Source organism: Amphiura filiformis, chromosome 10 (assembly GCF_039555335.1).
Source record: "Amphiura filiformis chromosome 10, Afil_fr2py, whole genome shotgun sequence".
In the NCBI taxonomy this organism is placed as follows: domain Eukaryota; kingdom Metazoa; phylum Echinodermata; class Ophiuroidea; order Amphilepidida; family Amphiuridae; genus Amphiura; species Amphiura filiformis.
In genome coordinates, this window is record NC_092637.1 from 11827700 (window position 1) to 11853194 (window position 25495).

Here is a 25495-nt window from a genome sequence, read left to right on the forward strand (position 1 = left end):
GGTCAGAATTTCATTTCACAGTGCGAGAATCAATCTTGATTCTTGCAGAATAAATTTGCGGGAATCATTTGATTCTCGCAAATCAACTTCTGTGTAAGCTACAAACGTTTGCGGGAATCAAATTTATGTGATTCACGCAAATCTGTTTACGAGAATCTTTGGCGAGAATAGATTCTCTGATTCACGCCGAAATTCTGACCCTGGACTCCTCCTACAGGAGACATGACCTTAGTCTTCCACACAGGTAGTGTGAATTTCTAATTTCTGAATGGTAATCCGGTAATCTACACCCCCTGTGTGGGAGATTTAAGGTCATGTCTTCCATAGGGGGTATGGATTTCAACTGGAATAGCGCAATGTGTACCTGCCCTAAGTTGATTTGTTATATTTGATGTATCTATTTTTTTCATCTTTTACTATTTCAAATTATTAAGGAATATGTATGCATGGATGGGGTGTAAGCTGTGGACACCATCAAATCTGGCAAACGACCAAACAATGTGAGCAGAGCAGGTCGTCTGTTCCGTTTCCTCTTTCTTTTCCTTATTTGCAGGGTTCGCAAGTTTTTTGCTGCAGATGGAAAAAAAAAACATGATTTTAACCGCGTTTTTTTTTCCAGTTGGCAAAAACATTTTTTGCCTGCAAAAATGGCAAAATCTAAAAGACGGATAAATATTTTGCTTTTTTTCATCTCAAAACAAATTTTTTAGTAACGAAAATAATTTCCTGAGTGTTATAAGGCCAGATTTTGTAATTATAAGTAACATTTTAAGAAATTAAATGCATGGGTTTTCATTGCTCATTAATACACTTAACTGAAATATGTCATATCAAATTTAAAACGTTTTCATTTTATGGACTTGATGAGACAAAAAATTTGTTGAATGATTCATTAAAAGTTGTGTATTACTAAATTATTAGCTTTTTGTATTCCTTTTTAATATATGACTGACTATATTATGAGTTTTTGCCAATTTTTGTCATTTTTAAAAAACTCCAGTTCTTGCCACTTAGCTGGCAAAAACAGGTTTCTGCCGGCAAAAACAGAACCCTGCTTATTTGGAACACCATATACTCTTTATCATCTTTCTTTTGCACTTATTGCTGATTTTAGCGTGTGTACAGCCTGAGACACCGTAATACGGAAGTGGGGCTCTCATTAGCTAATTCAATCAGGTCATAAAATATTGGCACCTGGTTCGCTGAACAAGCTGCGTAGCATTGCGCGACCAAAGATGTGAACTGGTTCTTTTTGCGCGCTAATCGGGAGAGTTCCAATAGCAATGCCAGCTGTATAATATGCTTCATATAAAGATATTTAAATTGGGCAATTCCAACTGAAATCCATACACCCCCTATGGAAGACATGATCTTAGTCTCCCACAGAGGGAGTGTGAATTTCAAATGGAGTCGCTCATTCATTTAACCCCATTTGAAATTCACACTCCATTTGTGGACGATTATAGGCAGTGTTGTAGGTCTCGAGACCAGGTCTCGGTCTCGAGACCATCTCGAGACCTTTTTGTAGTGTCTCGGTCTCGGATGTCAAGGTCTCGGTCTCGGAACTCAAAAGTCTCGGTCTCGGACCTCAAAAGTCTCGGTCTCGAACGTTTTTTTATTCGAGACCTGTCGAGACCTGAAGAAAAAGATATGATTTTCTGTTTTTGTTCATTATTTATTCCTTACCCTAAATTTCAATGAATGTTGAAGAAATTGTTAAGAATAAAGATACAGAAATCATTTTATAAGGTTATAAAAAGTTATAAATGAATCATAAGTGAGCTTGTTCGGATGTGAGCTTCCAATTTCAGTTCATGATTAAACATAGGTGGGCAGGTGGTGGAAGTGAGGATCCCACTTAACTTGTGCAAGGGGAACATTCTCCACAAAAGCAAAATAGATGAACAAATAGTTGCCCTGTGCAGTGTGCATATTCTTTTCAGCATGAAAAACAAGTGTGTTTTTGGCCCAAATATGGTAAAATTGCTCAATTTTGCGCGCTTCGCGCACTGTTGTTTCCAGCCCTTCACACACTAGCCTAATTTTGCCTCCACTATCGCCAACATTTTTGAAATTTTCCCAAAATTTGGAGAAAAAATTGCAAAAATTAAGACAAGTGTTAACTGCAGGTCCAAATTTCTTGAACAGTTGGTACAATGATGGGTTCCCTATTAAATTCTCAGCGGCACACCCCTACCCAAACCAAACTTGAGTATCCCAGGGGATTAAACCAAGGTCTCGGTCTCGGTCTTGGTCTCGGAACTTAGAGGTCTCGGTCTCGGAAGGGGTGGTCTTGGTCTCGGAAGGTTTGGTCTCGGTCTCGATCTCGGACGGGCAGGTCTTGGTCTCGGTCTCGGTCTCGGACATAGAGGTCTTGACTACAACACTGATTATAGGTCATGTCCTCCATTGGGGTGTATGGATATCAACTGGAATTGCCCATTGTGAGCGTCATCATTTTGTGTGTGTTTTGTTTGTTTTGATTTGATTTTGATTTGATTTGTTGCTTATTTTTGTTTATTAACACAATGGAACCTGACAGAACCATTGGCTTGATGGAAAGTGCATACGGGCCAAAGTATTAAATGCTTACAAAATATGATTTGAGGAGTCCACCGTGTCTAATAAAACCAGGGGGTAAAGCCACGTGCTCCTATAGGACTGAAGTTGAAGTTTCCCATTTCACAGGCCCTACAGATTCCATGTCCATTATAGGGAGCATGACCAGTCTAACAAAAGTTTAATCTCTCCATCTTAAGCCTTAAAAATTTGTTTGATTGGCGTAACATAAAACAAAATTGGGTTGGTAGGGATTTTTTTGTACTTTTAAAGCTATAAATTGCATTTGATAAAGGCCTTGGAACTTTATCTTTTTTTTTAAATTTAGTTAAATTTTTTTTGTTGCAAATTTTAATTCAAGTCTGGCTCAGGCCTAATTTTAGGGTCGGTCGGGTTACGCCAATCAAACAATATTTTTTAGGCCTTTGTGAGATATATTTTACTGATAGTATTTCTGTGTCGTTCATTTCAGTTGTGTTGAGCATCTAATACACAACAATGCCAACCCTAGAGTCAGAGATTCACACGGCTACAATGCATTGCATTACGCTGCTGCAAGTGGCCACAGTCTAGCTGCAGAAAAGGTAAGCTTTATCATTATACAAATATCGAATGTTTATGAGTACAGTGGTAAGGATAATTTCATGAAGGTGGTGTTTTTCACTTTGAGGGAATCTTGATTATAAGGGTGCTGAAATTCCCCAAGACAGGTGGCAATCAACTGAACTGATGATTGCGCTAATCCCGCTGGTGAAAGCACAAGACAAATTCCATCTAACTAGGTTACACAAATATTGAATCGTCAGTTGCAACACATAGTGCCGTAGAGTTATTTTTCCAAGTTACCTGTTTCACATAGCGTAAAGGTTTAGGAGCTACCGATATCCTATAATAGTTATTCTTTTTTAACTATTAAAGATACAGTTTAATAGTTTGAACCTCAAACATCAATTTCAAATGGAATCGGGCCACTGAGAGATAACAGTGGAGGAGTATCGACACTGTTATTAATAACACAACCTTCAAAAATGTTTTTCTCAGAAATTAATTTTGTCCTTCACAAACTCCACTATGTGTTACGACTGACGGAATGTTACAAGTACAATGGTAAGAATGTTTTCATGAGGGGAAACATGGACAGTACCATTCAAGGAGGCTTTGCTAAGTCTGTTTTGATATTCAGTAATCAGTAATGTTTGTTTGTTTGTTTGTTTGTTTGTTTAACAGTTACAGACAATAGCAGGGAGTGACCTGTTGACAACCAGTGGTTCAGCACCGCTAACTACTCCACTCCACTTAGCAGTAAGTATATACAATGCAAACCCACCACCACACAGTGACAACTCTCTAGTCCGAAGGCTCCTTAATCTGAAGGTTCACTAGTTCAAAACGTAATTTACCATTAGCTAGTCCAAATTATGAAAATGGTTCGCTTGTCCGAATATTGGGTTCTCTAGTCCGAGGGTTCATTAGTTCGAATAATAAATAAGGTTCTCTAGTCCGAATATAGAATAAGGCTCGCTAACCCTAACCCAATCCCTTATTCTATATTCGGACTAGAGAACCTTCGGATTAGCGAACTTAATTTGGTTTTTAGACTAACGACCCTTCGGACTAAAAAACCTTTCGGACTAGCGACCCTTCGGACTAGAGAGAAGTCACACCACCCACACATGATTTCTCCATGCACAGCAATCTTTAACAAGTGCTGCTATCTGTTCTGCTTGAATCATGCCTTCCTTGTACCCTAGCACACTTTGAATGTAGGTTAAATATGAGGTGTGTGGGCATCCAGGTCTCCTTTTGACATGAGTTGGTATGTAGAAAACATACAGAGAGACACACCCACAGAGGGTGACGAAGAGGCAGCCATCCACACTTGCTTGTATTGCCAATACTTTTCCTCGGAATATCAGTGTATTTAAATAAATATCAGTGTATTTAAATAAATGTGGTGTGTCAGTATCTCTGGCACCCTTTCGGATGAGCAATCTGTGGATTTTGGGGTTCCTCAGGGCTCAGTCGTGGGTCCTCTCATATTTACTTTTTACACTAAACCTGTCGCAGATATTATAACTCATCATCATTTGAGATACCACGTATATCCAGATGATACCCAGCAATATACTGCCTTTGATCCTTCTGTTCCTGGAAGTTCTGATCTAGCTTTATCCAGATTGTCTGTATGTATCTCAGATATCAAGAAGTGGATGACAATCAATAAACTCAAGTTGAATGATCAAAAAACTGAATTCTTTGCTGCTGCATCCCCTCGTGCCATTAACTCCATTTCCAATGTCACGCTTCATTTGAGCAGCTCAGTCATCATCGAGCCCTCCAATTCTATCCGGAATCTGGTAATAATATTTGATCCTACCATGTCTATGCGTGACCACATTAACACCCTCGCAAAGTCTGTCAATTTCCATCTTTGTAATCTTTACCGCATCCGTAAATTCATTGACCAGGATACCTGTCACCATGCTGTTCGTTCTCCCATACTGTCCCGACTTGATTATGGCAATGCAATCCTCTATGGTATCACACAAGGTGAAAGAAATAGACTGCAGAAGCTGCAAAATCGTGCTGTGCGTTTGATTTTCTCTGTCCCTCGCTCAACTGGTACCTCCAACCTTCTCATTCAATTGCATTGGCTTCCTATCCAGGACCGAATTCTTTTTAAACTTCTGCTTCATGTTTTCAAGTGCTCTCAGGGCCGTGCCCTGATTATCTATGTGAGCTTCTTTCAGCCTATGCTCCCGGAAGAGAATTGAGATCTTCTTCCGATAAGACCCTGCTTAGTCAGCCTAGGGCACATAGAGGATCTGGTTTAAATACCTTCTCTGTCTCTGGCCCGAGGGAATGGAACAAACTCCCTAAAGCCATCAGGGAGTCTCCATCAATTCCAGTTTTCAGGAAGAAACTGAAAACTCACCTTTTCAGTTAGCTTCTTTCTTGTTCCTTCTGTGTTTCTTTTTTATTCCATTCTTTCTCTCATTGTCCAGCGCTTTGATAAATTTTAAAGGCGCTTTATAAATATCTTTATGTATGTATGTATGTATATCAAGCTAAATGAGTTGTTTGTCGCTAATATTGATTTTAAGATACAGCCAATGATAGTACTGAACTTCTTTGTGTTTCATTGTTCTGAGCAACACTAAAATGACCATATCTTTGGAATCGCATATCCAGTTGTGATGGAGTTTTCATCAAAATAAAGCTCAAAAACAGCACATATATTGAACTATATATATGCCAAGTTATAGGAAACCTCAGAAGACTTGCGCATATCTTCATTAAGATTGACAGATGTCTTTTTTCAAGTGTAGCCTTGCACTTATGTCACCATCCACCACAAAAAAGACGTAATTTCAGCAGAACTAGATTTGAGATATGGTCCAGTGAACATGAGACTATCTCTGCAAAGGAATCCGGAATATACCGATAACTTGAATTTGTATCATAATAAATTATTATGTTCATATTCTTTGCCCTGGCAGGCTTACAATGGTCACATGGAGGCGCTTCAAGTCCTAATGCGTTCTATCGTCAACCTAGACATCCAAGACGCCAATGGAAGGACAGCCCTGGATCTTGCTGCATTCAAAGGTCATGCAGAATGTGTAGAGTCACTGATTATGCAGGGGGCTACAATAATAGTACATGACTCGGTGTCAAAGCGTACACCACTGCATGCATCGGGTAAGTCACCATTATATTGGGCTGTTCCATTTAAAATCCACACTCCTGTGGAAGATTTTGGAAATAACTCCAACAGTGGGAGTATGAATTTCAAATAGAATTAGCACAGTAAGTAACTATATATGAAACTTACCCTCCTTCTGTGTAAGATTCAGGATCTTTCTCAGGGTGTGCAAAATTCAAATGGAGCTGCCTAATGTGTTCATTCCATTTAAAATGCATACTCCCTCTGTGGAAGATATTCCAAAATCTATGTATGTATGTATATCAAGCTAAATGAGTTGTTTGTCGCTAATATTGATTTTAAGATACAGCCAATGATAGTACTGAACTATATATGAAACTTACCCTCCTTCTGTGTAAGATTCAGGATCTTTCTCAGGGTGTGCAAAATTCAAATGGAGCTGCCTAATGTGTTCATTCCATTTAAAATGCATACTCCCTCTGTGGAAGATATTCCAAAATCTATGTATGTATGTATATCAAGCTCAGGGTGTGCAAAATTCAAATGGAGCTGCCTAATGTGTTCATTCCATTTAAAATGCATACTCCCTCTGTGGAAGATATTCCAAAATCTTCCACAGGGGTAGTGTGAATTTCAAGTGGAATACCCCAATGTGTTGTGTATGATTGTGATGATCACATTGACTGTCCTACATTGGGCTATTCCAGTTTTAATCTTAAGTCTGCACAAAAAGTAGCTGTTATAAATACGCCTATAGCTTCAGAACTAATAATGTTTTTCACAATATTTCAACATAGAGCGAAGGATGCTTTATTTACGCGCATTTTGATACCCCATTTGTCAACTGTCGTTCAATATTAACAACACAATAGTACTTTTAAAGAAAAGTGCCCAAGTTTAAAAGTTGCAGTTTACAGCGATCAATGGTTATTATGCCAGCACTGTAACATGTAAAACCCACCATTATCTTAACACTTACTTCAAATCAATACAAATAGCTGCAACTTTTAAATTCGTTTAAAACACTGCTGTATTGTTACTATTGAACAAAACTGGACAAATTGGGTATCAAAATGTGTGTAAATAAAACATCCTTCTGTTTATATTGAAATATTGTGAAAACAATTATTAGTTCTGTAGTTATAGGCGTATTTATAACAGCTGCGTTACTTGTTGTGCTGACTTTATATACCCGCTATGGAAGATGTGACCTTCTAAAGTCATTGTTGAAGATTAAAATTTTCAACACCGGGAGTAATAATTTCAAATAAGTTACTGATTGAGGGATTCCATTTGAAATCTACAGCCTCTGTGTGAGAGATTAAGATCATGTCTTCCATAGGGGGTGTATGGATTTCAGCTGGAATAGCCCATTGTCTGTTGTTTGAGGAACCATGCAACTTGGCAGACCTTGCGCAATACAGCTTGACAGCCCAAAGATGTGTACAACAGTGGGTGAACATAGTTTAGTTTAAAGACACAAGAGAAGAATAAATATATAGAGAAAGCCCGCAGAGTTCAATGAGATTTTGCAGAAAATTGCCGAATAGATCACCCTATAGGCCATACAGCTATTAGTAGGCATGTGCACTAAAAATTGAAGTACTTTTGATTTGATTCAGACCTAACTTATTGGCTGGGATTTGATGAAAGAAACATTTTGGCATTTAAATAATCTTAATCGGACGTTTCATTCCAGTGTCACGGTTTTATATAGGGCTGCTAGAACATGTTAAAAAGTTTAAGTCCAAAAAGGAATACTAACAGAAAGTGCAACTTTAAGGTGCTTTTTCTTTATGTATTTATTAACTAGCGTTACCTGGAACATTATATTTGCTTATAACAACATGAAATAAGATTATCCTGAAAATTTAAGCAATTTTGTTGATATACAACAACAAATAAGACCTCAATACCCATGGTTTGTTTGGTGGAACCTCAAGTATCATAGATGGCTGCCATGGAAAATATCTCCATAGAGGAGCTGAACAAAAAGTGCATTATTTCAAATGAATAGCGGTAGTCTGAAACATTGTTCAATCTTTTAAGGTCAGCACATTTTATCTTCAAAAATGATTATATTTCATCATGACATAAGTTTGGTAACATTAATCACTACCAATTTTGAGAAATTTGCTCCAACTAAAAGGTTATCTTTACTACATTGAGCAATATACTGTATGTGCATGGAATCTATGATGGGTAGCATATCTAAAATGGACATGGTGGCCAGAAGTGCATAATTTGAGATGGGTTTTGGAAGGCTTAAGGGTGGTCTTAACCCTGGAATTATGGAAACTTTCGGGCTTCATAACTGCTAAATTATTAGTCTAAAGAATATAAAAGTATACATTTTTAGACTGCAAATGACTTGCTGAATTCATCTGTGAGGTCCAATTTGGGCCAAAATGCTCATTTTTGGAGAAAATCCAAAAAAACGGGTTTTTGGCCCAAATTTTTTCGTGCAACGTAACAAAAAAATAGTTTGGCCAAAAAAATGTTTTTATTAATTTTTAATAACTAGATAAAAATATCTAGGGACCATTTTTTTATTTTTTTTAATTTTGACCAACTTTGAGAAATTTGCACCAAAAATGGTCAAAAAATGCAAAATTTTCAAAAAAATCATAAAAAAGCCTGATTTTCGCCCCAATTTCAAATATATTTCAAAAACAGTAAATGGAAAACCCGTTCTAGTAGCAAATGTATTGACAGTGGACATCCCTACTATTAGGTTGGTGAAACTGTTCTTTTCTATTGTTTCTCTCATTTCTATATCTGGTTGTACATAATTACCCATAACATACATTCTGTCTCCACAGCCTACAATGGCCACTCAGATTGCCTGCGACTTCTCCTAGAAAACGCAGACCAGGAGGGCGCCGTGGATTGCGTAGACGACCAAGGCCGCACACCTCTGATGATTACTGTTAGCAATGGTCATATAGATGCTACGTTGTTACTACTGCAACATGGGGCAAGCCTCAAAGCGCATGACATCCATCGTAGGACAGCTTTACATAGAGGAGTGAGTGATTGGTGTAACTGTTTGTGTTTGTGTTTGCTTGTATGACAGCACATATTTGTTTTGGGCAAGTTTCATTCTCTAGAAGGACAAAACTAAACTGGTTTCTATCTTGTAACTGGCTTAACATTTAATATTCAAAATTTGGGGTTTTATATTATTTTTAGATCAGAATTTATCCAAAAGTATGCCTCAAATTACACATATTGATTTTCAATACGAAAACTTTGGCAGCACTGATGGTTGAATTTTAATGATTTTGTATTTATTATATATTTTTTTAAAATTATTTTCCTTTTTTACTGGATTTTTCAAATACAAACAAAATAATGCGGTATAATGCTCAAGGAAACAAAATGTGCACTGCCTATGTGGAACAAACTTGTTTTTTTTAGCCTAATAGGCAGACAATAATAATGTAGACTTGATTTGTTTCTTAAAATTTTGTGCTATTCCATTTAAGATCCACACTACCCCTGTGAAAGATTTAACTAAAGTCTTCAACAGATGGAGTATGAGTTTTGAATAAGATAGACAATTGCGTAACTTCTATTTGAAATACTCACTCCAGTTGTGGAAGATATAGGTTAAGTCATAATACAGGGGGAGTATGAGTTTCAAATCTCTTAATGGAATTTTAACAATACAAAACTGAAAAAAAAAAAAAAAATTGTTTTTTGTAATTGTGAAAAACCACTCTGTAAAATTATTTTGGTATATACATAAACCTTGTTATCACATTTCTTTTCAGGCTGCCAACGGTCACGAAGAATGTGTGGATGCCCTTCTCCAGACAAGCAACTCGCATGTCTCGACGCGTGACATCAACGGACGCACAGCGCTACACATGGCAGCGGCGTGCGGACACGTGGGAATCCTAGCAACCCTGCTTCAGGCTGGTAGTACCAATCATCTAGATAACTGGGGATATACTCCACTACACTGGGCTTGCTATAATGGTAAGATGGGTTTAAGTAGTTTCATCATTTGTACAGGTATATTAAGTGGATGGCCCAAGTACCAACTCTGAATTAGAGAATAAATGATAGGATTTTGTCTTTTGCCTATACAATATCGTGTCATAATGGATGGGCTGGCCAATATTTTGAGTAGTGGATGCCGGCGCAGCCGGTATCCACTACGATAAAAATATTGGCCAGCCCATCCATTATGACACGATATTGATAGGCAAAAGACAAAATCTATCTTTATTCTCATTCTTATTCAGTTTTAATGTAATTTTGCCAGAAAACTGCCTTTTTCAGAAAAAAATAAAGTTACTTTTGTGAGGACATCCCGTTGTTTTAAATGAACGAAACCATCACGAACATCTAAGCCGCCCGAATCGCGTTAGTAGTTCTCGCCGACGTGTATTACGCGAACGCATTATCGCTGCGATCATTGAGGAGCAACAAGCGTGCCGCCGTTGCGTGGCGTAGCTACCCTGACAAATATCACTATCAACTATTGTGAGATATTATACACGGAAAACCAATCAAATTACGTGAATTCTTTACAAGACGCACCCATTGAATAAGAATTGCCCCATACTCCACTACACTGGGCTTCATCATTTGTATGCATATATTGACTGGATGGGTACCAACTCTAAATATACCGCATTTACTCTATTAAACGCTCCCCATCTATTAAATGCCCCCCATCAATTTTCCAGCAAAAATATATCAATTTCAGACATACAATACTGAAATTACATGCTATCTATGCAAGTAAGCTTGCCATGGTCCACACACGATCGGTAATTGCCGCGATATGCCGTAAATTACATCGCAAAACCTGGAAGTGAACCGGAAGTCATTGATCCCAAGTTCATAGTTCGTCATATCTGCGCGAATTTTAAGCTTACCTTACAATTTTTTCGGGAATTAGCGTTGTTAAAAAGACCTAATAAACAGCCCTATTTCGAAAATATCACGCCCCTGGGTGTTTAATAGAGTAAATATGGTAGCTATTTCCATTGTTTTATTTATTGCAGGACATGACAATTGTGTTGAGGTACTGCTGGAACAGGAGCCTCAGATGTTCTTTGATGGCAATGCATTCACTGCACTCCACTGTGCTGTGTAAGTTAAAAGAATCAATATAAAAGTCGATGTGATCAAGCTAAATGAGTTGCTTATCGCTAATGCTGATTTGGGGATATTTTCAATAATAGTACCAAGGATTCTCGAGTAATAATATACTATAGGATAAGCCACACGTTTGCGCAAATGAAGTCGGTCACACACTTCAATGCGCGTTTATGCATGCGTTGTGTAAGAGGTTAACCTGTGGAAGAGGTGATGCATGTTTACGTCGTCGTTTCAAAAAAAATTTAATTGCGAAAAACAGCGACCTTTTGGCCGTTTCTTTCCATTACTATCATATTGTGAAAAACCAAGTAGCTGAGGAGTTAGCTCAATATCCTAGGAAAATATTATCTGTGATGACCCCATATGTTGACTTTGGCTAAATCAGCTGTATTTTTGCCGGAAATGGTCCGAATAATTGGCAGTTAATGTGCGCCATCTTGGAAAAATTTAGGGTACCAAACTCCACAGCAACTGTCAATCAATCAACTACGGGATAAGTCCGTTTCACTATTGAAGTAGTACGCATAATGTTGTCGTGCACATTATGTACGTAGATTTTAGGCTAAGCGACTAGTAAGCGTTACTAGGGTACCAAACTCCTTAGCAACTGTCAAATAAACTGCCGTGAATGTCAATCAAACTGCCGTGAAGTGAATTCAATTTTTATACAGGGATTGAATACGAGTGTCACGGCCCTGATAGTATTTAACTTCCTTTGTATTTTATTGTTCCGAGTTACACTAAAATAACCCTATCTATAGAACTGTAAGCCATCAAAATAAAGTGCTGAAAATGGTCAGTGAAAATGCTGACTTTTTAGCCCATTGTGGTAGATGGTCACATCTTGTTCTCATTGAACCTTGGAATATCAGGGCTGAAGATTTTATGATGGAATTTGCGAGCCAAAATGTGTGAGTTAACACGCTTATTATTCACACTGCATTCTATGGAGCCTACAAATGTCAAGGTATTTGAATATTGGCATAAAACTCTGTAGTTTGTGATTGAGGTCAAGGTCATTTAGCGAAGGTAGAAATACAATGTAATGAATTTGAACCATCATCCTTTTATTCTTGCATACTGCCTCCTCATCTTAAAATCTACTTTAGGGCTTGCCATTTTTCATGTTTTCAATCTCTGTATCACATAGATTTTAACACTTTCTATTCTCTTACCTACCTACAGTTTGAATGACAATGAAGCCTGTGCAGAGATGGTGATAGAAGCCATGGGTGATAGAGTAGTGAATATGCAAGACCAAAAGGGCAGGTAAGTGTTGCCAAACCCACCATGTAGTAGCCCAATTGGGTGACTTTTGAAAATATTCCCCATAATTATTTTACCAATTCCTGTCCTATAGAAACCAATTGTGAAGTAAAAAGTTGGGTGACTTTTTGACTTTAGCTCCCAGACTTTCAGTAGTTTCCTGTCTGATAAACACCAATGGTTACAAGATATCGAATTCTCAGTGCCAAAAGTGGGTAAATGCAATTGCTGTCATATGTGTAGATGTGTACAATATACTGTTTGTTTAAATTGCCAATTGTTCGGAGGGCAGCTATTGCACTTACCCACTTCTGGCACTGAGCAGTCAATATATTGGGTGTTTGTTTTTATGATTTGGCCCGCAAGTTGGGCTGAAATTTTTTGCCAAACCTGAGAATGTACTGACCACCCACCAACGGACCAACCGATGCAGGAATAATTTGGTCAAATGATTTCATCATTTAAAAGACTCTATTGTCAACTTAGTTAAACATTATCAAATATAATGGCGTGAAACCGCCTCTGGCTGAGCATTCCAAAATATGATAGAATTCCTCAATTATCTTAATGATTTGATTCTATGGCAATATTCTTATCTATATTGTCTGGTTTTAATATAATCTTGAGTTACAATGGAAAACTCTGAAATCCAGATTTATTAAAACTGATGAGATTTTGTGCATATGACAATTATATTCCTCAATTATCTTAATGATTTGATTCTATGGCAATATTCTTATCTATATTGTCTGGTTTTAATATAATCTTGAGTTACAATGGAAAACTCTGAAATCCAGATTTATTTAAAATGATGAGATTTTGTGCCTATGACAATTACTTTTTGTTTCCTTAGGACCCCTCTTCATGCTAGCGCCCTCAACGACCAAGTTGAGTGCCTACAATTGCTACTCAAGCATGGCGGACAGCCAAACATCACAGACAACACTGGCAAGACGTGTATCATGGTAGCTGCCGAGAGCGGCTCAGCCGGCACTGTCGGTAAGGACTTGTGTGGGTGCTGAATTCTGCATCCCAAAATTTTGTTCTAGTTTCTTGTATTCTTTTTACCTGTTAGTGCTGTCATCGACATAGAGAAAATGTTTGCAAAATACTTCAGTTCAAAGTTCCAGCAACTTGGGCTATTCAAATTGAAATCCATGCACCCCTTATGCAAGATGTGACCTTAATCTCCCTCAAAGGGGTGCAGATTTCAAATGGCATCGCCCATTCAGGTAACCACATTTAGAAATTCACTCCCCCTTTGGATTTCAAGTGGAATAGCCCAATGATGTAATTTCCAGTGGCATAGTTCAGTAACCCCAATCTTAATTTGAACTTTGACCTCACATTGTGGAGTGTGATTTTTTGTGCTCAACTCATTCAAAGGTCATGCTATGAATGTCAAAGTATATTGAGGTTAAAGAACTGTGCCCTACAGATGAGCATGCTTGAAGGGCTGTTGGGCTTTTATTCTTTTGAGTATTTTCTTCTTGAAATATGGATGTCAGTGAGCCTCGTTTACACTTAGACATGTTGAGGTCAGCATGATTTAAATCACTGCAACAAGTCAACAGAAACAAGATCTCAATGACAGCACTACTGTATGATTTTTCACCCTGATGTAGCAGTGACGTCAACGCGTTGAGGCAGCTGTTTCACTCACGCATATATGCTACGTTTTAAAGTGTGTGTGTATATACGCCAGCACTTAGAGCGAACACTAGCGATTTGAAATTGCGCCCAATGAAATGTGCTCTGACGTCATTGCCAGATCAAGGTGAAAAGTGGTATATCTATAAACTTGTACTTTTTCTTCATTTCTCAATATAGTTCAGTTCTCAATTGCATGTATAGATAGACTTAATTTTCCAATTAGTGACCCGTTCTGTCAAAGTGAGACGGAACTGGGCACCTACATCTTAAAGCATGTGTCTGTACCAAACTGCAGTTGATGGTGCAAACATGATTCTACAAAATGAGTGGACTGCATTAAAGTAAAAGATACCCTTCAAATTCCTTGATTCAGAGCCAAACAAGAATAGCAGAATGAATTTATCCCCATGAGAACTACCTGCCAATTGGCCAAAATGATTATTGTGTCCAATTTTAAGCCAGTCAAGGATGGTATTAATAACAGGATCTGCAAATGCAAGTTTGACTATAAGTAGTTTAAAGCTAAAGATAAATAAGCAACATGTCGGCGCCCAGTTCCGTCTGATTTTGTAAAAATGGGTCACATTTTTAACCAATATGAATTTTAAGTACATTGAATAAATTCTACAAAAAAATTAAAGATTGATTCGAATACCTTGACATAAAATCTATTTAATTCTTTGGTACCGTTTTTAAGTGTTAAAGAATAATACTAAACTATCATGATAAATTTCCAAGTTCGAACTATTTGAAAAAAAATGCATGCAAATGAGCATGGCGGTCTTGTTTTTGCTTTGAAAATGAAACCCCTGAAATAAAGTATTCTTACAGTAAATGTGGCTAAAAATAGCATAATAAAGAACACGAAAGGTGCCTTTAATGATCTGCAGCAGAATCTTTTTGAAAAATAAAATTTACAATAATATTCTTTAAACAATGTTAAAATGTAATGAAGTGTTTGTATGAGAAAGCTTATTGGGAAAGGTTGACCAGAGAAAAATTGACCAGTCACTTACATGTACAACATGCTAATATTGTTCAAAACATATAGAATATATTTTGTTTTTACTGACTACTCACATCCAGATCACAGATGATCTGTCATGCTTAAAAATAGCTTGTATAATTTGTTTGATTAGGTTTGAGTGAGAAAAGCATGAGTATGTCTGGTTTCAGTCTTACCAGATAACTTTTCAACTTGCATGGTTTGTAGCATATGCTTCATGGTTATAAAAGTATTTCAGAACAGAGAGCAGGTGTCCCAGCGGCTAAGGCCAAAAGGTCCCGGGTTCAATTCCTGGTGGAGGCAAATATAAACATTTATAATCCGCTCTCTCCTTACTGCATTTAAATTGTGGGACTGATGCAGAGAATGACAAAGATCTCACAGCCAGTTTCGATCTGGCCTGGCTGTCTGTACACTACCCTGGGTTATCATGGAACAGTGTATGACATTGAATAATTCACACAGGTTGAATGAGAGATCTGAATGTGGGTTATATGGACATTCTCTGGTGTGGCAAATCATTGAAGGCACCTTTGGTTGCATGACTTGCATTTTATATTGATAATTCTTCCAACATTCTCTTGAAGAGAAAAATAACACTTTGACTTGCTTTAATTTTCTTTCATAACATGTGTCCATTGTTCACCCCTGTGTCTGTTTATCTGTCTGTCCGTTTGTCCATCCATAATGTTTGCATCCGTCCATGCATCACCTTACAAACACAGAGCTGGTCTGCTCCGGAGTAGACAGCGCAGACTGTGGGGAGACCGGTAAGCTCACATGAATGTAGACTCTATTGCAGTCTCCTCTTGGTTCTCTAGGGTATTTCTTCTCACATACATCAGTTACATTCAAGCATATGGTTCAAGTTTGTGGTGTGAGAGTGATATTGAACTATGTTTTATGAGTATAATATGCCCTTACATTGGGCTATTGCTGTTGAAATTCATGCACCTCCTATGGAACATATAACCTCATCTTCCACACAGGGAGCGTAGATTTCAAATGGAGTCACCCATTCAGGTAACCCCATTTAAAATTCACACTCCCTGTGTGAAAGATTAGGTCATGTCTTCCATAGGAGGTGTATGGATTTTATCTGGAATAACCCAGTGATTAGAGAAGAGAAGATACAACCATGTGAACTAAGAGGGATTGTTATTAATCTTAATGGAGTGGAGTGGTGGCGGGTATTTTATCAGTTAGGTCTGACAAAAAAAGCCAAACTGTCAAGTAGAAAAATGTTTTAACGATGCCCAATGAATCTGGCAAATGAGTGACATTGTCGGGGTTGTTTCTTCTCATTGAATTTTTCAGGCGATATAGAGGACACAAAAACACAAGAATTGTTAGTGGCAAGCAATACCCATCAAAGCCGCATGAAAGATGTGCCTCTTTTTGGTCAAATATTTCACTGAATGTTGAAAAGTTTGCAGTTTGGCTACTTTTGTCTCATACCAGACTTCCAACATTTGTCAATTGACCCATAACCTCATTTCTAATTAGCCAAAATTGAGTCCATATACATTGACCCCCTCCCCCTACCAATTCATATGATTGTATCAGCAAATGATTCAAATTAAAACCAACCCCCCCCCTACTGTACCTGCTATAAATGTAATTGCTTGTGTGTGCCCTTCCCTTATTTTTTATCTATGAATTTGAAAACTTTTTGTCAAACAGGCTTACATTGCGCTCTTCTAGTTGAAATGCATACACCCTATGGAAGACATGACCTTAATCTTCCACACAGGGGATGTAGATTTCAAATGGAGTCACCCATTCAGGTAACCTCATTTGAAATTCACACTCCTTGTGTGGAAGATTAAGGTCATATCTTCCATAGGGGGGTATATGGATTTCAACTGGACTAGCCCATTTCAATAGTAGGGTAATTAGTCTACAGAACCTCCTTTTTTTCCTTATTTCCTCTTATTTTCCTCTTATTTCTCTTTCCCTATTTATCGCCTTTGTCTCATTGTCTTCCCTGTCATTTCTTTGCCTCTGTCACCTATCTCTAACTATTCTACGTAGAAGTAATGATGTAACAGGACTAACTACCGTAGCAATAGGTTAAAACATGCTGATCACTCACACCTGTAAGATTAGTATCTTTGAAAAGAGTGGTATTGTATTCAAGGTATTGTATTCAATCTATGATTGCAGACATACACAAGTGATGAGTGCAACCTGCTTGTAGTGCAGGGCGATATATTCAAAATTGTTTTAACCTATTGCTATGGTAGTTAATCCTGTTACATCATCACTTCTACGGCAATTAAAATTTTCTGATTTCTCCCCAACTGGACATCACCTGGATGTGATTCATTTAAGTTAATGAATGACAAAACCCAGAATGTATAAAAAAGATCAAATTGAACAAAACATTGATCAGATTTCGTACATTTGTCTTTTGTTTGTTAAAATGGTGATGACTACATATGCAACCCTCCTACCTATGTATACATAGCAGTAGATTCACACCAATTTTGTGGTGGTCAATTTTGGTCAGTATGCTGGGAGATTGCAACAAATTTGGAAGTCTTGCATAAACAAAGAGAGCTTTGATGCTGTGACATATCATATTATGATTAGTTGAAAGTCCCCCTTTTGGAAATGTTAATTTTGCATTGTCAAGGTACATGTACAGGGTGTACCAATAAAAGCAAACCTTGAAGTTGTTTTCTTGACAATTTTTCAAAAAAATATTTCGGCTGATGTTATGCAATGTAAATGCAGTTGTTCCCATTGTTGTCACTACGCCGATCGGGTTGCAGGCACTTTTATTTAATTAAAAATTGCAAAAAAAAAATTTCCATAAATGATTTTTTCATCATGAAAAGAGTTTTAAAAAAAGCTCTAATTGGATAGTAAAATTAGCCGGCACTCAACTTGGGCTAGCTACAACCCTGAAAATTAGTGACGTAGTACAAGTACCTTTGAAGATGTTAGTGCATTCATTGTCCAGCATCATGGATTTCTTTCTTATGCAACCCAGGGATGCTTTGCATGCAATAGCTGTTTGTTTGTGTGTATGTCTGTACGTTGTATGTGGTTGCTTGTAGGTTGAAGTGTTCACTATCAGTCTTATAAAAGTTACCTGTTTGTCTGCAAGGCAATGCAAAAAAAACATTGTTTTACGGGCCCAACCGACCCACATTTTGCATTTTGTGTGATTTTTTTAAAATTCAGTTTAAAATCTCATAAAATCAGCCATTTTTGGCCAAAATTTATTATTTTGGCTGACAATTGTTTGGAAATAAGTTTGCAAAAAGTTTTTTCCAGATTTCATTGTTATTTTAGGGTAATTTTAGCTTCCAACAAAAAATAAAATGTACAAGAAGAAAAATCCCGACCGACCGACCATACTTGAAATGTCCTTCCGCCTGTAAAACATGGTTTTTATTCCTCGCCTAAGGATTTTTTTTTTTTGTTTAAAAGTGGATGCACACTAATAATTTATCGCACCCTAATAATTTATCACGCCCTGTGAGATTTATTAACAAAGGCATTTAGTTCATGCTAGGATTATCTATGTACAAATTAACGTATGATATAGGTATCAGCAGGGCCTAATTTTACTACGATAATACTTCAAAATTAATAAATAAAGGAACTTTTACAGCTAGTGTATCTCATCACAACTAGATGAAAAAAATCACACAAAAACCAATGTACGCGATTGGACCACGATCGTATGTCGCATATTTCAAAATTTCCTGACCTTGGATACAATAATGAAAGTACTAACCAATCACAAGTTGGTATGGTTGGATTGGATTCAATTCTGCCTTAAACAGGGTGTCCCAAAAAAAAGAGGCCCCTCATTGCGCCCTCTTTTTCTCCTATTTTAGAAAGGTTGATCAAGTAAATGTTGGCATGTAAAGAAGCCTTTACCTGTTCGCTTTAATAAACCGAAACAATAATTTCAATCGGCTCATAACTTTTGAAGATATGCCCTTTTAAAGAAATGTATCCGTTTTCACTCTGTCCACGGAGGAGGTTTGACTACTTCAAAGATTGAAAAGTGCATATACCATGCATGAATATAAAACATTCCTCGATGATAACTTTATGAAATAACTTTATTTTAGGGAATGGGCTTTACCGGTGGGCTTATGGGTTATGGATTTTGTTAAGTGTCATTAATTTGGGCGAAATTGATGTGGGATGGGACTTCTTTTGCTATACTTATGTTTTTCTCAGTTATTTTATGCCTTTTTGTTTTATTATGTTTCTTACTTTCTTACTTTATTGTTTCATTTTATTGACAACATAAGTCATTTTTCTTTTTGGAATAAAAGGTAGCCCTGAAAAGGGCTATTTAGTTTGTCTTTGGTTCTTTTGAAGTGAGTTTACTGTGCTGCTCTGCCCTCTACCTGGTTGCCTCCTTGACGAATACAGGTTTCAGTCCTAGTCCTCATTGCACCAATTGCGTTGCGTACCAACCTTGTGCGCCGAATACTTGCGAATATTGCAGTAATACGTTTGCAAAGATCTTGGATTTTGCCACAAATGAAGAAATCAAATGGTGTGAGGTCTGGTGATCTTGCAGGCCACTCCACAGCATGACCCATCCCAACCACTCTGTTTGCTATCCGTGGACAGAGTGAAAAACGAGTACTTGTCTTTAAAAGGGCATATCTTCAAAAGTTGTGAGCCGATTGAAATAATTGTTTTGATTTATTAAAGCTAACAAATAAAGGTTTCTTTACATACCAAAATATATTTGATGAACTTTTCAGAAATAGGCGAAAAAGAGGGCGCTATGAGGGGCCTCTTTTTTTGGGACACCCTGTACACACGCAGGTGTTCATCACACAGTGTACGTGGACAACCGTGGCGTGACAAATTTCACGCCTTCAAGCGTGTATGTGCACTTCTGTCACTGCGTTCGTATATATAAGTGTGGATTCATCACAGATTAACAACGGTTGACTCCTGTGCAAAGGTATAGCAAGAGTTGTTGAATAAAGAATGACACTAGCATGTTTCATGTGTGTGATAGTTCATTACATTGTGCTGTAACATGTTTGTCTGTGTGTTTGTTTGTTCTCAGAACTAATGGTAGGTGGCGCTAGTGTGGATCTGACGTTAGCCGACAACGACAAGAACACAGCGCTACACTCTGCTTGCTCACAGGTAAGACAGTGGGGCTGTTCCAGTTAAAATCCATACACCCCCTATGGAATACATGCCATTAATCTTCCATGCAGGGAGTGTTGAATTTCAAATGGGGTTACTTGAATGGGTGATTCCATTTGAAGTCTAAACCTTTTGTGTGTGAGATTAACTTCATGTCTTCAATAGGGGGTGTATGGATTTCAACTGGAATCAGTTGAAATCCTTACACCCCAATGGAGGACTTGACCTTAATCTGGGTGATTCCATTTGAAATATAAACTTCATGTTGGGAGATAAAGGTCATGTCTTCCGTAGGGGGTGTATAGATCAATGAATAGGAATAGGTCAATGAATTGGGTAATTTAAATAACGACAATTGGTCACTGTGCCTTCAAAATGTTCATTGGTTTGTAAAGTTTACTAATATTATGTCAAATAATTGATGATTTTCTTGCAGAAAAATGAAGGCTGTGCACTGATGATTCTTGAGAAACTCAGTGAAAACTCCGCCTGTATAAACGCCGCCAATGTAGAAGGACAAACGTGAGTACCATATTCATTCAACTCAGTTTGAGTGGGTGCTTATTTTTTTACATTGATTTGCAGCTGTCACCATCTGGCTGCTGCAGTTATTTTTCAAAACAATTGCTGCATTGGCCAAATAAACTGCATGAAATTGGTTAATTTGGAAGTTGAAAATTGTCACAAAATAGGTTTTTTTACATGCATGTGAAACTATCAATACTTTTAATTAATATACAATGTTTATACACATTATTCTCAGCTGTAAACTAACATTATAATGGCTATTTAGTTGCCAGTGTGAGCATTTGGCCATTCCATTTGAAATCTACCCGCCCCACCACTTCTGTCACATATCGGCAGAGCGACTGCCGATATCTAATCGATAAGCCGCTAGCTTTCCCGAGGGTCAAGTTGCAAGCAAGCCAGCAGTTGACATCTTCCAATTCCCAAAATTTTCCAGGGAGTTGGATTCACAAATGGAATGGCCTAATTTTCAGGGAAAATACTTGTCACTTGCACATTGCACATTATTTGCAGACCTAAAAAAACTCAAATTTACGCATTATCTATCACTTTCAGTCCAATTTGAGCTATTTTACCCTAATTTCACACTGTTTTGAACTTTATTTTGACCATTTTCATCTTTTTTCAATAACAGTCAGTTGCAGGTCTGTATTTGAATGGGCGATTAATAATATCAGGCATGAGAATTTTCCTTTTTTATAAGGAATTTATTTCTTTTTTGGGCCCAAATTTCTGTGTTTTTATTACTTTTTAGCCAGTTCTGAGCATTTTTTCCATATTTTACGCACTTTTCCCCTCTTTTTTTCAGAATTTTCCTTTTTTGTTTCATTGAAATTTATTCTCATGCCTGTAATATGACATTCTGTTGCAAGATGACAACGTGCTGGGTGGTTGCAATATTGTTGCATGTGCGCTGTCATTTATATGGAACAAACATAATGTAGCAACTAATAATAGCTACCAAAGCACAAGGAAAGTTATTTCATCGCTAAGCTAATTAATTAATTATGTGCTTTGCCTCACATATATATACCAAATATGTATTTTCTTTCAAAGTATATTTATTTCTACAGTTCAACCTCTGTTAAGGTCTGTTCATACTACGCCACAATTGCTTTGCGGCGTGGTGCCGCTGTATTGGTTACTTCTTGCTTGCATTTCCCAGTTAAAATGTATTTAACTTTATTGCGATACCGCAATGCAGTGTTATACGGTACTATGCAGTGCGGCAACGCATTGCAAAGTAATTGCGGCGTAGTATGAACAGACCTTTATGCGGTCATGATGGGACTCGGGGACAACTTAAGTATAATAGTATACACATATACACAGCCAATTTTTTTCTTAGCCAAGTTTCACCCTTACATCAAAATTACCATAATCAACATATTACACCTAATTTTACCCATAGCAAGGTTTTTCGACAAAAAATGAAAAATGCCCCCTTTGGCATGTTTTTATTTTCATGCATGCGTACACTGTCAATATTTACAGAGGTTGAACTGTTACATAGTGCACATGTTATATTTGGTTTTGTTATGCTGGACACTAGATCATCTTAATATTTTGTTTCCATATTTGTATTATTTGTATATTTTTGTAGACCTCTGCATATAGCAGCAAGCAAAGGCTTAGTAACTGTAGTACAAGAGCTGGTCACCAAAGGAGCCAGTTTATTAGCGGTAGATTCACAAGGTAAAAGAAATACTAGTCATGGATGTAATACAACTAAACCAGAATAGTTGGGATCATTTTCATTTTTGTAGAAGATTGCAAAGACCTTTTCAAATCGAAGTTTTCCGAAGTTTGTTGTTGATGACCCCGTTTACAATTCCGGGTCATCGATGCTGACGCAAACGCAACTATTACGTCTGAACACAAATCTGTGTGAAAGACATGGTCAAGCGTTGGGTATGGCTTGTGCAAGAGATTGATATTTATATTGCAAAGACCACACAAAGACCAAAACAAACACTTGGCATTTTTCTTTCTTTTACTGTCACATTGTGAAGTGCCAAATAGTGGAAGTGTTAGTTCAATACCTTTAGAAAATATTTCTCTGTGGTGACTCATGTTGATTTTGGCTTGATTCCGCTTGATTCATTGTGCACCAATTTGACCCATTACTGCGGTTTTCCTATCTTTTCCAATCTTGATTTGAAAAGGTCTATTGAGTTGAATTCAGTACAAAGATAATGGCAGGTTTTAAATACCACAATAACCATTAAAACCACTGTAAGTGTAACTTTAAATTCTGGGTTTTGTTTCTTTGAAAACCCTGAGCAAAATTGGGCAAATGAGTATCAAAATAATTTCTTTACATTTTGTGAGGAATTTACATTTTGTGTAGTTATGTCCTTAACATGCATTATATGCACAAACATTTGTCAACCAATTATTTAAGCCTTGATTAAAAAAATTGCTGCAGGTACACTTTTTTCGATGCAATATAACACTATTTCAACTTGGTGATGATCATACATGCTGTAACTGGTTTGCTTAAGTCTCAAAGCGACCAAACAGAACAATTAGATATGGGACATGCACCAAAGGCCACAACCAAGACCCAAAAAGTTGGTGTAATGCAGCTAATCTGTTGATACCAACTTACGACAAATTCTTGGCAGAAAACTTGATATTGGCAGAATTAAAAAACAAGGAAAATTGTATAAGATTGTAGCACTGGAAAATAATATCCCTGCAGAAATAACAACATTTACAGTATATTCCATTTCATCTAATAAAACATTAAAAATGGAGCTAAAAACAAAATTTGCCACTAACCAAACTAACTGGGTCAAAATGGGCTATTCTGGTTGAAATTCATATGTCCCCTATAGAAGACATGGTCATAATATACCACACAGCTAGGGAATGTGAATTTCAAATGGAGGTACCTAAATGAGTGAGTTATTTGAAATCTACACCCCTGTGTGAGAGATAAAGATTTGTGTCTTCCATAGGGGTAAAAGGATTTCAACCTGAATGTATCTCAATAAATTAAATATTCAGGTTTTTTGTGTTCTTGTTATGTCAGTGTCTTTATGGTCAAGAATGATGCAATTACATTTCCTGATATAGCCTCATTAAAAAGACCGACCAGAAAAGGGACACAAAAAAGACCATTGACCAGAAAAACCCAGAAAAGATGAGAAAAGGTCAGAAAAACTCAGAAGAGACCAGAAAAAGACCAGAAAATTTACATCATAATATTTTATGTGTCAAAAGATTAAATACCAAGTTTATAGTGCATCAAGACAATAATTGGTGGTCACCCATGCCACAGGTAAATGATAATGACAAAAATTGATGATGTTTGGAATAGGGATGTAAGTTTTCAGACTTTTGCCTGAATTCAGGCTTTTTTGTAGTCCAGTTGTATGCAATTTTCAGCCCATTTTAGAGCCATTCTGGTCAAACTGTTTTTCCGACTTATTCAGTCTTCTTGTCAAAAGTGGACTTTCATCCCTGTTGGAAGAAATGAAGTAATTTGTATTTCATGTCATTAATTATTGTTTTCATACCATTCTCTCTTCCAGGCTACACTCCGCCCTGAGCTGTGCAGCGAATGAGAAAATCGCCGACTGTTTAGCCATCATCCTAGCACACATGCTTCCTTTCTCACCGGCCAGTACGTCCACCAATTCCCGTATCGCGTTGGCCATGAGCGGCGAGCTCAGCAGAACGAGGGTCATCAGTCTAGATCTGACGGACCGCAGTAGAGAGGAGAGCAATGCAAATTCGGAAGACTCAGAGACGTACTAATTTGAAATTGTGTCAATTTTTTGTTATATTGTAATTTCAGTCAAATTTTGTTGTAATTCTGACTTGGACAGTTTGTGGGCATATATTATAAAACCACAGTGTATCAAATGAGAATAAATTGGTACTTTGGGGGATCTATGTCAGATGTTTGCAAATTTGTCAGGAATATATAACAAAATACTCTATCCAAACTAGAATGGGCTGTTCTATTTGATATCCACACCCCTGTGGAAGATGATACACTGCTAACTCAATTTCACTTGAACTTGACTGTAGAAGTAGTGATTTTGTAGTAGTTATTTTTGCGATTTGGAGTGAGAGAGACATAAAATAATTGGTTATTTTTGCAATTGCCCAATCCATATGCATGGTGGTAAAGTCGTGGTTGGAATTCCATTCGCAAAATTCAGACCCTCACGAAAATGTGCACTTATATATCGTTTGATCAGTTCATAATAGGCGGGAAATGTTGGCTTTTACCAACACACCGAAAAGTAGACCCACGTTAAGAGTGCTATTATTTCACCTGTCTGGTCTATGTTTTGTGTGTTAAAGAAAGTAAACAAAGTATAGGACTTGAATTAATAATTTGTAATGGTTCTGGGGAGATGTCGCAAGAAAAATTTCAAAATAAAATATTTTGATATTAATCCGCGTTGTTATAGGCCCGCCAATTACAAGCTGATCAAAGTATAGTATATGATGTGATTCAGCAGCACACTTAGAGATGTTGAGTTTTAAACAATTTGCCCTTTTGAGTGAAAATCTGCCGCGCCTTTTCAATTGAT

The 25495-nt window shown here is 37.2% G+C and overlaps 1 protein-coding gene across 1 annotated transcript in view; it reads left to right on the forward strand.

Annotated features, from left to right (window-relative positions):
* The window catches only part of LOC140162502 (uncharacterized), a 50774-nt gene extending 25488 nt beyond the window's left edge, over window positions 1-25286 (forward strand). The window contains 15 exon segments of the mRNA XM_072185742.1: window positions 435-500; window positions 3032-3143; window positions 3787-3861; window positions 6060-6261; window positions 9049-9254; window positions 10003-10210; window positions 11248-11335; window positions 12530-12613; window positions 13464-13609; window positions 15995-16039; window positions 20329-20411; window positions 20851-20936; window positions 22546-22637; window positions 24482-24490; window positions 24493-25286. Coding sequence (XP_072041843.1) covers window positions 435-500; window positions 3032-3143; window positions 3787-3861; window positions 6060-6261; window positions 9049-9254; window positions 10003-10210; window positions 11248-11335; window positions 12530-12613; window positions 13464-13609; window positions 15995-16039; window positions 20329-20411; window positions 20851-20936; window positions 22546-22637; window positions 24482-24490; window positions 24493-24707 — 1717 coding nt within the window. The 3' untranslated portion in view covers window positions 24708-25286.
* The last annotated feature ends 209 nt before the right edge of the window (window positions 25287-25495 follow it).